Raw genomic sequence first — 14,998 nt, forward strand, 5'->3', positions numbered from 1 at the left:
AGCATGGAAGTAACGAGTAATAATTCTCTACGACGCGCCCTTTAGTAAACTGAGTGGATATGCAATCTGATCGACGGCCAAGAGTTAATCAGATTTTAAATGGGCTTTATACTTAGGAAAAGCCCAATAAAATTATATAAAAGTCCACTAACAAACATTTATGATTTTTAAGACAACAAATTAAAATTTGAGGATTGACTTCAAAGCTGAGAAGAATGGCAATGGCTACTTCCTCTTCTACTCAGCTTCCACTGTCTTCTTCTTTGTTTCATCCTCAAATTACCAAAACTCCACTACTTCTCCCGGTTACGAAACTAGGTCTTCGGATAACGAAGAAGTCTCTCTCGTTATCATGTCGTCCTTCAATCTCGGCAACTTCCGCCGTCGGCGTCAATGATGAACCGGCGACTTCGAAGAAATCAACCAAAACTCTTCCGTTTCGAGTCGGTCACGGTTTCGATCTTCATCGGTTAGAGCCAGGTTACCCTCTGATCATCGGCGGGATTGATATTCCTCATGATAGAGGCTGCGAAGCTCACTCCGACGGTAAAAAAAAATTCTCAAAAAATTCGAATTGTGAAATCGTCTTTTTGAATCTGTTGAAGTTGGGATATATTTTAGGTTTTGATTTGAACTTGTTGGGTGATGTTTGATTTGGTGCAGGCGACGTGTTGCTTCATTGTGTAGTGGATGCAATTTTGGGAGCCTTAGGGCTTCCTGATATAGGTCAAATCTTCCCTGATTCTGATCCTAAATGGAAAGGAGCTGCTTCATCTGTATTCATCAAAGAAGCTGTAAGTTTTTTCGTAGTTACCTTGAAATGTTCCATTTTGTGTTAAATTGTGCATGTAGAGATTTTTAATATGCATTACCAGCTAAGTGTAGCTCTGTCTTTAAGCATGCGTTAATCATTCAGAACTGAAGCTAGATCCATAGGTTAATGGAATTTACTCAGTTTCCAAGAAGTTGATGAAGGCTCTGTAATACTCTTTGAGTACTTTAGTTTTCTTTTTTCCATACAAAGCAGAAGAGATGTGGAGATCAAATAGGTTTTTCAATTGTTGTGCATTGCCTTTTTTTTAACGGTTGTGACACTGAGCAATGCTGTGTATAATCTTATCGCTCTTGCATTTGCATTCATAAGTTCTCTCAAATGCCTGGCATAACTCGACTTTAGATTTAAGTTCCCCGTAGGAATTATATTACAAGTCTTGTGTTATAACGTTTCCCTGGAGGCAACATATATGATTGATATTAGTTATGGATACTCAAGGCTAATGCTAGAGAGTTTCTTTCCTTGTCCGGCTTTTTAGATTAGGGGGTCAGATTTACCTTAATGTGTTTGTTAAGTTCAAACTTCAAACCATTATTGACTGTGAGTGTATTGGGAAGCTAGTGTGAATTAAGCTTTGAAATTTAATTGAGGATCACTTGTAATGAGTTAATTAAGTTATAACAGAAGAAATGTCAAATGAAGAAGGTGATTCAATGAGCTTGAAACAAGGTTTTGCTTGTCTTTGTGTTTCAGGTGAGACTCATGGATGAGGCAGGTTACGAGATAGGAAATCTAGACGCTACATTGATTTTACAGAGACCAAAGATAAGTCCACATAAAGAGACCATCAGAACCAATCTATCCAAGCTTCTTGGAGCTGATCCTTCTGTTGTAAACCTCAAAGCCAAAACCCACGAGAAAGTTGATAGCCTCGGAGAAAATAGAAGCATTGCAGCTCACACTGTTATTCTCCTCATGAAGAAATAGAAGTCAAAATTCATGTTACCTCTGTAACATCTTCTTAAAAAGTCTCATCTTATAAGAAAAAACAAACTTTTGATTGTAAATTTACTCACCATCGATTACAGATAATGATGATGATTCATTGTGAATCCTTGTTTCATTTGACTGCAAGTACCTTGTGACGCAATTTTCGTAGTCTGTCATTTTCATCTTCAGACATTGACCACATGAAAACTGTGATACTGTTGTAGTGTTGTGTTTATTGCTTTTCTTATCTATATCAACATTTTCAACTAAAATCAGACAGTGAAGTAGACATTGAAGGTAACCTATGAATCCTTGAGTTAACAAAACTTTAAAAACCAGAGATAGAGAAGGTAACTATGAATCCTTTGAGTTAAGTAAAAATAAACTTCCACTTGGAACACATCAGAGAATTACACAGCCATTGTGATCATGCTCACAGACCACAGTGCTGTGGTGATGGATAGGACAGTGAGGCGTTTCGTGGTGAGAGCGGTAAAGAGCGTCCATTGTCGCACGCTCACTCTCTTCCTTCTTCTTCCTCTCCGCAGCTGCAGCTGCCTCTGCTTCTTTCTTCGGATCGTAGGTGCCGAAAGTCACCATTTTGGCACTGCGCCATTTCCGTTTGAGTTTTGTGAGAATTTGCATCTCATCAAAATCACCAATCACCGACACCATCAAGTTCCCTTCTTTAGATTCAACGTTGATACTCGTAATCCCTGAAAAGAAAACGTAAAGATTAGGGCTTTGAGACTGAGGAAGATGTAAGATGTTCCCTTCTTAAATATCAATTCATGACCTTTATAAAAATCCAAAAACAGAGCGTATGAGTGTATTCAAAGCTCATGAACAAGACAAACCTCAAATTCAAACTCACACTCAAACTCAAATCCATACAGAATCCTAATAAACAGAGAGTGAATATGTAAGAAAAATCCTTGAACGAGACAAAATTCAAAAATCTTTGTTTGAGTTATCATATCATATAAATGAAGAATCTCAATAACTGAGTGTTAATGTAATCAAAAACGATAACCTTTTCAATAAATTCTCATAAACAGACACAAAGTTCAAATTTTTGAGGGTTTCAAATCAAAAACGACAGAACCCATCAAGAAGCTCAAGAACAGAGAATGTGAGAGTAAAAGAAAAGGAAAAGCTTTGATTAATACGAAAACCAATTTCAGTTTTTGAGGTGTAAATTCCAATTCAAAACCGACAAATAAACCTCAAGAACAGAGACAATGTTAAAAATCAAAAGCTTTTGGCTTTTTCACTAAAAACTCATGAACAGAACAAAGAATCAAACCTTTGAGAGTTTCAAATCAAAACCCAAAAATGAATCTCAAGAAACCGGGAATGCGTGTAATGAAAAGCTTTGTCTTTTCAACAAAGAACAATACCAAAAAAAAACAGAGTGTATTGTTTGTAATCAAATCAAACTAAAGCTTTGTCTTTTCAGTTAAAAACTCATGAGCAAGGTAAGAAAATCACCTGAGCAGCTAGCAACAGCACGCATCACTTTCTCTTTTGATCCCTCATCATAAACAGTTATCATCACCACCATTTTCTGTAGAGAAAAGAATCATCATTCATCAAAAACCATCCATGTCTAGTAAAACAAAAAGACTCATCATTTTACTACTTTGAACACTAAAATAACACAGTTACCTACCTTCATGTTTTTTATTTCTTTCTTTCGGGTAGAAACAGAGAAGAAGATGGGAACAGTTAAAAAGTTGCTTATTCCAAAACCTAAACCAAGTCTCCCAAATTAACAAAGAGACAGCCACATTAATAAAGTAAATGGGGTTTATAAGATAATAAAACAGAGGGATATTACCATATCAGGAGTTTTCACACTCTCCTTATGTTATTTTACAAAAACTATGAGAGTGGTTTGTGCATAAAGACAAGAGCGTGGAGCTCACTCAGAGTCGTGAGAAATGGCTTGTGGAAGTTTTCATCATCTTTTACTTATTTTCTTCTGTTGTTCTGTGGTTCTTTGGCACATTTCTTCTCTTTTAATGGTCCTGTGATGTGTGTCCGTCGATCATTGATCGTTTCTAGATTTAGTAACTTCCATTACAAAAGCTTTTTTAATATTGTCAAAGATTCTTCCAAATGTCCCTTTCTATCGTAAGTAAGTTCATCAATTGTTTTTAAGTACCAACATCCATATTTGTGTTTGCATTTTGTACTTCTTCTTCCAATAATAAACAATGAGAAATATAAGATGGAAAATTCTATAAAAGAATTTTGGAATATGTAGTCATTATGCATTTTTCCTATAACGATTTTATTCATTCCATAACCTCTAATCAATCGTTTACGATGATTTCTTGTGCTAGAAGTCACATGAAAGTTTAATATAGTTACAAAGGAAAACGATATATTTTTTTGGTGTAACAGTTTGGTTTTTTAATTACATTACATCTTTATCCAAAAAAAATTATTACACTACATCATATGCATCAAGTTCTTATTATAATGTCATCAAAAGTGCAAATATGTGAGTTTTTTTCTGCTTAACACTTTAATTATAGAACTGAAATTGTAATTTTATATTTAAAATGTATGTAAGTTCAGAGAATACAAAATGAGACATATTACATATTTGTATGGAAGAATTCTCATTGTTTTCTTAGGGTTATTTCTAAAGCATACTCAAATATGTTGAGTAGAGGAGAGCGATTATGATTATTTCTAAAGCATAATCACAGTTGCTTTTCATTTTCACCACAATAGTTCCTTACTTCCTTTCTTTTTCTCATCATGTATACATTATTTTAAATCCAACCAAAAAATTAACATCTTAATTAGGACAGTTATCAGTACTTTCTCACAAGTTCATACATTTGGTTTTTTGTTATTACTTGAAAAATTATAAATTAATGAATTGACTTAAGCAAAGAAAAAATATCACGCAAGAGAACACAGCTAATATAAAAGGTGAAATAAAAGCACCCAAGATCAACAATAATTCATCCTTTATTCTCATCAATGTAATTGTCTTTATACAGTAATCAAGATGAACTATATCTATAGTTTAATTTACCTTTATGTATTTTTTTGTTCCTTGTAACTCTCTTAGCAAATGACACAACCTTGCCCGAGACTATTGACAATATGATTAGAATGAGGAGGTGTAGGAACATGAAGACGATCAAAAACATTGGAGTTAGATCTGAGTAGAGCTTCAAGTTCCCTCACTTCTCTATTCGTACAAGGTACAAATAATGTTAAATTAGCTCTTCCCCATTTCCTTCTGAGTTTGGCAACGATCGCCACTGGATCAACATCTCCAATCACTATTAGTGTGCCTTCTTTCAAATCTATATATGAAAAGTCAATCCCTGAAAACAAAAGATCAAATCTTTTAAATGGGTTTTTCTTGATTCTTGATTCTAGATTTGTTTATCTTTCTTAAAAATGCTTAAGAAAGAAAGAAAAAGGTGTTAATAAATTTGATGTGATTTTACCGGCTAAGCCAATAAGAATCTTCATGATTTTATCCTTGGATTTCTGGTCATAAACACCCACCGAAACGATCATTTTCTGCATGAGAATAAAACACCATCAATTAAAAAGACTCAAAACTCTGTATAAAATTAAATGAATCTGTTTTAAGAAAAGAAAAAAACCATTAAAAGCTACCATCATTTTTAGAGAGAACAGAGCAGAAGAAGATGGTGAGAAGTAAATGTAAATGTAGATGGTTTTATTCTGAAATGCTAACAACTCGATGCATTATATACCAAAATATCAAAGCAACATGAAATGTATTTGGACAAAAAACAAAAACAAGCGATAGTTCTATAAAAGGAAAGCTATGGTAAGGATACCTACACGCGCCTAGACAAAACATAATAAGAATGGTTTCTCATTCTTCAGTTGAAAAATAAATGAAACGTTGAGTTCAATTGCGATAAGTGCGTATGGTTTTTTAATCCTTCACTTTACCTTTCTCTGTTTTTCTTTGGGTGTAAAGTGGTGTAGATGCTGATACGCTGATGAGGTGTGACTTGGGTCGATAATTACTAATCGTTTCTATTATACGTCGACAATTACACGCTAATGAGGTGTGACTTAGGTCGATATTTACTAATCGATAATGACTTAGGTCGCTAAACCAAACATTACACGTTTGTTTTGCATTTTGCAATATTTCACCTATCATGCATACTGCATACACAGAAACATGCATGAATGTATAAGAACAATAAACAATGGTCCCAAGAACTATGCGACATAAAAGTTTAAAACGAGTTAGAGAAGAGTATAACACGGCCATAATCGAGTTATGGTCATAGATTTTTACAAACCACAAGGTTCTGGAGAATTCGATTTTTGTGTTGTTAGTAACAAATTATTTTTACCAAAAATGTGTGATGTATAGCATATTGTACCCACTCTCATGTAAGTGCGTGTGGAATTTTTCACCTTTCACTTTTTTTTTTTTTTTGGTTTTTGGATTGCTCTACAAGTTCTAAACCCAAAAGTGCTGATGATGTGTGACGCTCGATTAAGTAAATATACAATCGTCTCAAGCTCTCTACGTATGAAAAAAAAAAAGTATATACCATATCAAGTTTCTGTTTTGTTAAAGTTCATGCCTTTTTTTTTCTCGTGTGGTAAGTTCATGAATTGGGTTTTAACCAACATTACACGTTTGTTTGCATTATACTAAACCCTTCTCCTCCATTAAACAAACACTGACACGAAAACAAGAAAACTCAGCAATTTTTCTATAACCAAAATTACGCGTTTAAACCCCAAAAAAAAAAAAACATAGGGTGCTTTGTAGTAATAAACAATGGCCTCTTGTAATATTTCTCAACAATTATGTCACATTAAAGTCTAAAACGAGTTTATACGGTCATAAGTTTATAATGGCTTATGTGTATCACAGCACATAAGAGAATAAATAGATAAGGTTCAAATCTTGTCTGAAGGATTTTGCAAATCCATATTATTCTAAGCTGATATATCACGGACAGTAATTTTTTTTTAATCTAGCTAGTAAAATTATTCTGTGGCATATGAAACGCGTTTTCAGGGTGTTAAAAGTAAAATTAATTTCAAATATTATGTTAATTAAACCTTAATACTGTATGAATCTCTTATTATCTCTGTATTCCAAAAAGCCAAAAATATTTTTACAGGTCGCAATCACCGACCTATCCACAAAACCTTGTGACGTGTGTGTTTTACTTTATATATAAAGTCTCCTCTATTGACTATTGTTTGTAAGAGATATGATTGCATATTTTAACGATCCATGAAACCCATAGACCAATCATAATACGACAGAACGATCTATGTCAAGACTCTCATATGGATTTTTATTAGAAACAAGCTCTCTAGTGAGCAAATTATGATTATCTCAATAACAGGCTATAGATGATTTGCGTGAGATTATTGACAACAGTGCTCTCTATAAATCACTTTTCCAATGGAAAGATGAATACTCTCACCGAGAATCAAAGCTGTTGATTTCTCTGAACCCCAAAAAGCTATTTAAAAAAAAACTGCGTGAAGTTTCTCTCTCTCTCTAACTCTGTAGAGCGGCTTGAGCAATCTCGAGGGCTTCTTCGACTGAGGATGCGCTTGCGAGTTTGGCCTTATCGACAATAGGCTGGCTTCTTGCTAGCTTAGGAAGAAGCTGGAACTCCTGTTTTAAGACATATACACAACAATGGAAGCAATTAAAATCCAATACAGTTTTCAATATAGTATACATGAAAACAAAATCCATTCTGATGTGTAATTGCAATGGTCTAGTTTCAAAATTCTTACCAAAATATTCTAATTTTATTCTTGCAGATCAAACGAAGCATATGATGTTCTAAAGAATGGCTAATTTCAGAATGTTAATGAGGGAGATGCTAAGAAAAACTCTTACCTCAGGAGATCCGCTTTCTACAAGAACACCTTTCAACCTACCTGTTGATGCGACAATTTACTCATCAATGTTAGTTATCATCAATGTTATTAATTATTAAGCTGTGTAAGTATGCAAGGTTCAAGAGTAGGAACTGAAGTGGGAAAAAGGAGAAGTTTGATTTACCAGATTCAATCCAGAAGGTAGCGATTTTTGGGTCGAAGTTCCCAACCTCAACTGTTTCTCCCACTGGCCAATATGAATCAATGGTTAGATACACTGGAAATATTGTTTGAGTAATTGAAAGGTGTGCCATACTTAGGTCTCACGAGTTTTACCATTATCCCCGAAAAACTGCCACCAAACTTTTCTTGGGCTGCCTTCATACTCGAATACTCTTGAGTAGAAGTATGGAAGATAATCATACCTGCAACGTTTTGAGGAAGAAAGGAACTAATAAGTGATAATCTGTTAAGAGATAGACAGAAAATCTACAGGTCATGCAAGGTTGAAGAAGCTTACATGTCAGTGTGAGCCGTAAGAAGCGATTTCACACAGTGTTGTGCGGAACGGCGGGCGTGATCAACATGTTCAACACGAGTCATTCGATCATATATCTGTTCATCAGAAACTCACATTATGAGTTTACAGGTCATGAGATTGGTGGCTTAACATGTTTTGTCTGGCAGCAAAGTACCTTCAAAGGGAAGGCTGCGACATCTCCAATAGCAAAAATTCCAGGGGTACTTGTCCGGAATAAGCCATCGACCTGTGGTTGAAGATGAGCGCTTATCAAAATTTTAATTGTACGGTCATACTGATGTAGTTTCTAGTGAAGTTCAAACTTTGAAAACCGATTGATCTTGAAAACTGAATCCAGATGTTTAGTAAGTAATACCTGAATTCCTCCAATATTTTTGTTCATGGCCAAAGTTTCAAAGGGGCCAATAGAAGGCTTAGCTCCAATCCCGATTACAACCTGTAAAGTAAGGATACGCGGGTTGTACAAAATTCAGCATTGTATTGACTTTTCACTATTTCCATTTGATCAAAGTTGTCCAAGTGGCATCAGTTGAGGAAGGAAAAAGTGAAGCTAAACTACAACTATACCGTGTCTGCCTCAATTGTAGACCCATCAGCAAGCTTAACAGCTGATACACGCCCATCCGAACCGGCTTCCAAGTTATTTATCGAAGCACCCTGTTCGAAAGAATGAGAAATTTAAGTTTACTCACTGTGCTTTTTGAAATTCTTAGGTTCGCAGGAAAGCAAAGGCTTCAGTCTAAGACGCTAATGCATTGATGTGGGTTGATATCTTACCTTGACAAACTTAACCCCATTTTGACGGTATAGTTCTTCATATTTCTGAGCAAGTGATGGAGTGAACAGTCTTTGCAAAAGCTGATCTTCAGGGAACACAATCTATTGTTCCACAGGGGAAGCCCAAAAGGAGCTGTAAATTAGTATGTCGGTTTTGCATATTATATGAACGTTTTAAGGATTTTTTATCTTCATTACTAGCACAATTTAAAGATTAAAGTCAAAGGGATTTAAAGATTAAAGTCAAAGGGATAATAACTGTTGTATCTAGATTCCACGCAACAGCTGCCGCAGCAACCTCCATGCCAATGTAGCCACCACCCACAATGACAACTTTCTTTGCCTTTCCCTGTATCATATATTGGAAGGTTAATTTTTCTCCAAGGGAATTTAAAGTTTCCTGATGGCGCATAGTACAACATTGCATTAAGATGACATAAACTGGTAAGAATGCCTTTAGCTTACCAGAGATGATATTAACGAATCAGCATCTGCAACCTCCCGAATATAGTGAACCCCTGGCAAGTTCCCACCAATTTTATCTGGGAACCTGCCATAAAAATTCAAAAGTGTTAAGAGACATGGTTGAGGAGGCCTGGTTTCTCTGACGTTTTTTATCAATCCATTACGAATATAATGCGACTCTTACTCACCTTGAGGCTGTACACCCTGTAGCGATAATTAGGGATCCATATTTTAACTGCTTCCCAGTGTCTGTTGTGAGGGTTTGCTTTCCAAAATCAGCTCCAGTCACTGGATCTTCATATATTACCTGTTCAAACAAAACGCATCAATAAGACACAGGAAAAGATCACAAATTCACGGATGTTCATTCCAAGCTGGACAGTGAATCAAACTAAAGACACTTAGCTTCCATTCATATATTTCGGAAAAAACAAAACTATGTATCAGAAGTAGAGAATTACCTCAATTCCTTTCTCCTTATACCAGTCTGGTGTCTGTCTTTCTCCACCACCTCCAACACAAGTATGAAATCCCTGCATATTCATTCACCACCCTCAATATAAACAGAACACACTAACCATTCAAATCAACAAATTATAAACACTCCTAACTAACTTTATTCAAAACCTACTAGAACCCAATCCACAAATGTTCGTGTAGCCAAAATTAAGACTAATAGAACAACTCAAATTGTTCAAATTAAACGTTGAAGTAGTAGGTAAAGCTTACTGGTAAACGAGCTGGCTTCTTCTCTGGTGGGAACAAGTAAGCTTTTGTCAAAGCCGGTCTCTCATAAGGTGCGTAAGCCTAACAACAACACCAACATAAACAACCAACTATAAATCCAACAGAGTATAAGCATGAGCGATAGTGATGAAGAAAACACTCAAAGATCGATTTGAATCACCTCTTTGGTCACAATGCAGAGGCGACCATCAGCCATTCCATTTTCAACAAAAGTCCTAGCAGCATAACCAGCAGCATTTCCTCCACCAACAATCACAAACCTAACAAAATCACGCAAACCAAATCTCAATTCGCAGTCATAATCAATCTACGCAAGAATCAAAATAAGGAAGAATCATATATACAAACTAACTCGCGATTCTCGTTAGCGAACGAAGCAGTGACGAGGCCTCTGGAAGCGATTCTAGAACCGATCGGAGAGAAACGAGCGGGAAAGCGACGAGCGAGAGACGGAGAAGACGGACACCAAAGAGACAGTCCAGACTTCGTCGGCAACGTGGTGGATGCTAACGCCATGACTCTACGAACTGTAACAACACAAGGATTAAAAGAGAGATAAGATTCGATCTAGGGGTTTGAAAAATCGAGGAAGAAGATGGTGCGAGTGAGAGATGAGATAAGAAGAAGGGACCTGGAGACATTAGTTTATAGGAAGAGCCAAAATATCAGATTTAATTAATTGAAACAAGTGTGAGAGTCTCTCTGTAGTGTTTGGCTCTAGAACAAAGCTAAAGGGCAATGCCTCGTTTGAAAACTATTGTGAAAAGAGTGAGAGAGAGAGATGATTATTGTAAAAGATGGGTTTAGTGAAGCATGGAATGGAGCTGACTTTGTCTTGTTGCTTGCTTTTTTGATTCATTTGTCCCCATTTGTAAACTGTAACCAATAAAATGTTATAACCAATCAAATAAATCACAAAGTTTAAACAACCACATCAAATTCGACAACGGTGAACCAAAAACTTCTGTAAACCCAGTTTTAATTGTTCAACATTAGACATTCTATTTTTATACGATATAAACATATATAAATTTTCTGCTTCGGATATTTTACGTGCTACCATTTTAAAATCTTTTCAATTATCATATTTACATTACGTGAATTTGAATTTTGAAAATTATATTACTTATTTGGATATCATATTGTAATTTTATTATATGAAGTTTTGTTTTAAGATAATCATTAAATTATTATGTACAATTTGGTTTCAAAAATAAAATTTTAGATGATATTGGTTCGACTATATATAATCCAAAGAAAAAAACTCAAAAAATTCACAAACATAGAATCACCTTATAAATATTGATCATTTTATGTTTACCAAAAAAAAAAATTTGATCATTTTATAAGAAAAGCACAAGCTTAATTACCTATACAATATTTATATGTATTTATTATAAAACATTATTATCATTTACTCAACATTTTTATTCTTCTTTTCTTTTATCTAAACTCATGATGATACATTGATACTTAAATGTTCTCAAATTTTCGCTCTTTGTTTATTATATCAAACTCATTATAATACTATTTACTCGATTATTTGTATTTTTTTCTTTATTTAATCTAAATTTATTATAAAAATAAACGATTCATTATAATTGACTACAGTATAATGGAATAAAAAATGTATAGCTAATAACTAATTAGTTATGAATCATAAATATTTCTTCACAAATGTAGCGCGAATCCGATAATAATTTCCATGTTTTGTTTTTGGATATTATACATTAATTTAACAAAAAAAGAAATGGAAAAGTATAATAAGAAGGAGGGAAGAAATTTGATATGGGCCCGTTCAGAGTTCTAAAAGCCCAACAATAAGTAGAAAAACGACAATAAACAAAACCACGAAAATAAAATATCCTATTAAGCCCCAAAGAATTACAAAATTCCGAAATTAATCCCCAATTATTCAAAACTTTTACACAACTGGCGCCGAAATTTTCCCGGCTTGCTCCAACACCTCCAAAATCTCCGCACGACTCCTCACGATCCTGTGAAAAACCTCTCTGATCTGTTGCTGTAACGGTACAAGCTCTTCCTCCATTCTCCGGCAAATCTCCGCCATCTCCGCCACTTGCGCCGCCGCAGATTCAGCAGCATCTTTCTCTGCCGGATAATGAAATCCATCTGCGAATTCCATCAACGAGTGGCCAAGCTTCTCCATCCTCGTCATCTCCTCCATTAATCCAGCAGATCCTTTCTTCTCTTTCTTCTTCCACTCATCTCCGATCTTCTCATGGATTCCGATCAAACTCTGCGCCCAATTCAAATGTTTCGGCGGCACAGGTAAATGATTCGCTAATCCTGATCTCTCCTGACACGGAACCGCCGCCGTTAACACCCACATTACGAACACCATCACCGTACTCATTATAAACATCGGCTGAGGCAATCCCGCCGCTTCGTTACCACGTGGCGGCGTTAGATTCGCCGTCATCGCGTGAATCTGCTTCGCCGCCGACCAATTCCTTCCAACCGCCCACGACGACGATTTAAGCTGACCAATCGTCGCTCCTCCTTTACTCGCCGCCGATGATCCACCGCTACGACGACCAAACGACCACGATCTCTCCGTCGTTTTATTCCCACCACCGCCGCCTCCACCTCCGCCGCTAACATTCTCTTTATCCTCGAGACTCAACGCGACGAGGAGATTCGCCAACGCGCGTTTCGCTCGCCTCACGTTGCCGTCACCTAACGGACGTTGCTCCAAAGCCGTAACAGCAATCTCAGCTAAACGCTGGTAATGTCTAACGGAATCGATTCCGTTAACAACGGCGGTACAAATATCAAGCGCTTTAATAGACCGGTCTAACATTTCAGGAACCAACCGATCAAAAGGCGGTTTAGAAATCTGGGTCGGGTCACGGCCCATTAAGAGAATAGCTTTGAATTCAGCTTCGCAACAGAGGAAAACATCCATAAGCTTACGAAGCCAAGTCACGGACATAATCTGCTCCGTGGCGGCTACGGGAGCAACGGTGTTCGTTTCATCGGACGGTGGAGGTTGCTGAGGAGGAGTAGGAGAGAGAAGATCGGTGAAACGATCGGCGATGTGTTTTTGGAAAAGCTCGAGATCTTCTTGTTCTTGTTCGTTGTTGACGTCGACGAACTGGTTGCGACGGATACTGATACGGCCAAGGAACGAGCCTTGGTTGTCCTGAGCAGGTCTCATGATCTGTTTGAATGAGGTTGAGAAAGAAGAAGAAGATTGGGAAGGTTTTGGGAATGGAGGATATATATACGGAGACTAAATAAAATTGTGGTGCGCATGTCTTGTCGGAGAGCTTTGAGACCCGTTCTTCGTGCGCAGTTATCTCCTTTTTTTTATATTTGTTTTGTTTTTATCATATTGTACGTGAGTCGTGTGACATTCACATTAGATTTTCAAACAAAACATATATATATTTAGAAATTCGTTATTTAAGTTCACTCCTTTTTTTGGTAAATGTAAACTGTGATAAGAATTATTTGAAATTCCAATAACACATTCTGATATATATTGTTTCCGTGTTATTTTCTACTGAAAATATTTCAAGATTTTAAAGTTTCCTTGAATAAAGTTTATGGCATATTTCAAGAACATGCGAGAATATGTACATATATGATTGTCATTTGTCACAGATTTCATTTACCATAAAAGAGGGTAAGCCTAATTATAAAATTTCAGAGTCCACTAAACCTAATAGATTACAACTTTCACGTTAATCTTTAAGATTTGGAAATTAATCTAGTACACTAAAAAAAACTAGAATAATAATACTCATTATATGTTTGTAGTAAACATTGCTTGTGTTCATAAACAAAATTGATCAATTGTTTATATAAACATAAAACACTTATAAATAGAGTATGTATTATCACGTTTTGCCTTCGTCCGCGGAGTTCTCATAATTCGTTTGATAGACGTTCTAAATCTAAAATACCAATTTTTGAATTATTTAAACGACGACTAAATTAAATATCTCGTTCAGCTCACAATTAAGATAATCAAATTTTGAGATTATTGATTTTAAGTTTATGTTATAATTGAGTTGAGTTGGAATGAGTTAGATTCATGTTTGCTTTATAAGTAAGATGGAGTTTTTTTTGGTGTAGCATCTTATTTTTATTGTGAATGTGTAATGGAAGTTATCTTTATACATGCATGGTGTTTGGAGAAAATCTAATATGGGCTTGGTGGACTTTGCGAGGAAAATATTTCATAACTACACATTTGATCGGGAAAAAAAAAATTGGGCTCATTAACAAATAACAAGCATTCAAATCCCCAAAGCACTCTGCATGTCATTTGCCTTCATGTTACTACTGTATATCCATATCTTACGTTTTGCTTCTTTACAAATTAAGCATGCATATTTATAAATTTGTCTCCGTTTTCGACATTTTTAAAAACCCTAATCCCCCTACGACAGGGTTTATTTTTATTTAAAAGCAGTTGCTAATTGGAATATATAGAGATAATTTTGGGAAATTATACCAACTATTAATAATGATATTGTCATGTGATATGAACCACAAACGATATATCTTTTGAGTGAGTGTCTATTATTATTACCTAAAAGACGAACAGATATGTTGTCAATATCTCTATTTCTTATGAATTAATATATCTTTAAGGTTTGTTTATAGGGCCATAGGGGTTTAACTAATCAAGCAAGTTTATGCCAAATATGTGTTTTAGATTGAGAAATATTCATAGCAAAATAGAAACGAAGCAATTATGAAAACAAAGAAAAAAAAAAGGATCGTCCTTATGAAGATTCTGAGAGGGTTATTAGTCATGAATAGACAAAAAAAAAGTCATCATAAAG

At 35.5% G+C, this 14,998-nt stretch overlaps 5 protein-coding genes across 5 annotated transcripts; 1 reads left to right on the forward strand and 4 right to left on the reverse strand.

Annotated features, from left to right (window-relative positions):
- Positions 1 to 179: 179 nt before the first annotated feature.
- On the forward strand, positions 180 to 1,925 carry LOC17894704 (2-C-methyl-D-erythritol 2,4-cyclodiphosphate synthase, chloroplastic). The gene is made up of 3 exons (XM_006302708.2): positions 180 to 546; positions 664 to 794; positions 1,529 to 1,925. The coding sequence occupies exons 1-3, from the start codon at positions 216 to 218 to the stop codon at positions 1,760 to 1,762; spliced, it is 696 nt and encodes a 231-aa protein (XP_006302770.1). The 5' UTR covers positions 180 to 215; the 3' UTR covers positions 1,763 to 1,925.
- Positions 1,926 to 2,167: 242 nt separating this feature from the next.
- LOC17894675 (heavy metal-associated isoprenylated plant protein 15) lies at positions 2,168 to 3,443 on the reverse strand. Its single transcript, XM_023787446.1, has 3 exons — positions 3,438 to 3,443; positions 3,257 to 3,338; positions 2,168 to 2,481 (listed from the first exon to the last, which is right to left on the reverse strand). The coding sequence occupies exons 1-3, from the start codon at positions 3,441 to 3,443 to the stop codon at positions 2,168 to 2,170; spliced, it is 402 nt and encodes a 133-aa protein (XP_023643214.1).
- Positions 3,444 to 4,733: 1,290 nt separating this feature from the next.
- Positions 4,734 to 5,473, reverse strand: LOC17895139 (heavy metal-associated isoprenylated plant protein 15). Its single transcript, XM_006301540.2, has 3 exons — positions 5,420 to 5,473; positions 5,245 to 5,320; positions 4,734 to 5,118 (listed from the first exon to the last, which is right to left on the reverse strand). The coding sequence occupies exons 1-3, from the start codon at positions 5,423 to 5,425 to the stop codon at positions 4,853 to 4,855; spliced, it is 348 nt and encodes a 115-aa protein (XP_006301602.2). The 5' UTR covers positions 5,426 to 5,473; the 3' UTR covers positions 4,734 to 4,852.
- A 1,609-nt stretch (positions 5,474 to 7,082) lies between these two features.
- LOC17894235 (monodehydroascorbate reductase, chloroplastic/mitochondrial) lies at positions 7,083 to 10,925 on the reverse strand. Its single transcript, XM_006302115.2, has 17 exons — positions 10,810 to 10,925; positions 10,531 to 10,705; positions 10,339 to 10,438; positions 10,161 to 10,238; positions 9,893 to 9,964; positions 9,620 to 9,738; positions 9,432 to 9,516; positions 9,226 to 9,315; positions 8,967 to 9,068; positions 8,757 to 8,846; positions 8,545 to 8,625; positions 8,344 to 8,415; positions 8,169 to 8,263; positions 7,985 to 8,073; positions 7,833 to 7,895; positions 7,668 to 7,708; positions 7,083 to 7,436 (listed from the first exon to the last, which is right to left on the reverse strand). Exons 1-17 carry the CDS (start codon positions 10,817 to 10,819, stop codon positions 7,317 to 7,319), a joined length of 1,482 nt encoding a protein of 493 aa, XP_006302177.1. The 5' UTR covers positions 10,820 to 10,925; the 3' UTR covers positions 7,083 to 7,316.
- Positions 10,926 to 11,929: 1,004 nt separating this feature from the next.
- Positions 11,930 to 13,609, reverse strand: LOC17894311. The gene has a single exon (XM_006302255.2). It carries the CDS (start codon positions 13,357 to 13,359, stop codon positions 12,103 to 12,105), a length of 1,257 nt encoding a protein of 418 aa, XP_006302317.1. The 5' UTR covers positions 13,360 to 13,609; the 3' UTR covers positions 11,930 to 12,102.
- Between the last annotated feature and the right edge of the window lie 1,389 nt (positions 13,610 to 14,998).

This window comes from Capsella rubella, unplaced genomic scaffold (assembly GCF_000375325.1).
Source record: "Capsella rubella cultivar Monte Gargano unplaced genomic scaffold, Caprub1_0 scaffold_2, whole genome shotgun sequence".
Taxonomy (NCBI): domain Eukaryota; kingdom Viridiplantae; phylum Streptophyta; class Magnoliopsida; order Brassicales; family Brassicaceae; genus Capsella; species Capsella rubella.

What these genes read in the sequence shown, in the direction of transcription:
- LOC17894704 (XM_006302708.2), top strand. Translation starts at nt 216, where the DNA reads ATGGCAATGGCTACTTCCTCTTCTACTCAGCTTCCACTGTCTTCTTCT. An exon ending in CTGCGAAGCTCACTCCGACG is followed by an intron (nt 547 to 663) that starts GTAAAAAAAAAT and finishes GATTTGGTGCAG; the next exon opens with GCGACGTGTTGCTTCATTGT. An exon ending in CTGTATTCATCAAAGAAGCT is followed by an intron (nt 795 to 1,528) that starts GTAAGTTTTTTC and finishes TTTGTGTTTCAG; the next exon opens with GTGAGACTCATGGATGAGGC.
- LOC17894675 (XM_023787446.1), bottom strand. An exon ending in TGCTGTTGCTAGCTGCTCAG is followed by an intron (nt 2,482 to 3,256) that starts GTGATTTTCTTA and finishes TTTTCTTTTCAG; the next exon opens with GGATTACGAGTATCAACGTT.
- LOC17895139 (XM_006301540.2), bottom strand. An exon ending in GATTCTTATTGGCTTAGCCG is followed by an intron (nt 5,119 to 5,244) that starts GTAAAATCACAT and finishes TTTTGTTTTCAG; the next exon opens with GGATTGACTTTTCATATATA.
- LOC17894235 (XM_006302115.2), bottom strand. An exon ending in ACAGGGTGTACAGCCTCAAG is followed by an intron (nt 9,517 to 9,619) that starts GTGAGTAAGAGT and finishes TTTTTATGGCAG; the next exon opens with GTTCCCAGATAAAATTGGTG. An exon ending in AAAATATTGGAGGAATTCAG is followed by an intron (nt 8,416 to 8,544) that starts GTATTACTTACT and finishes CTTCAACCACAG; the next exon opens with GTCGATGGCTTATTCCGGAC.
- LOC17894311 (XM_006302255.2), bottom strand. Translation starts at nt 13,359, where the DNA reads ATGAGACCTGCTCAGGACAACCAAGGCTCGTTCCTTGGCCGTATCAGT.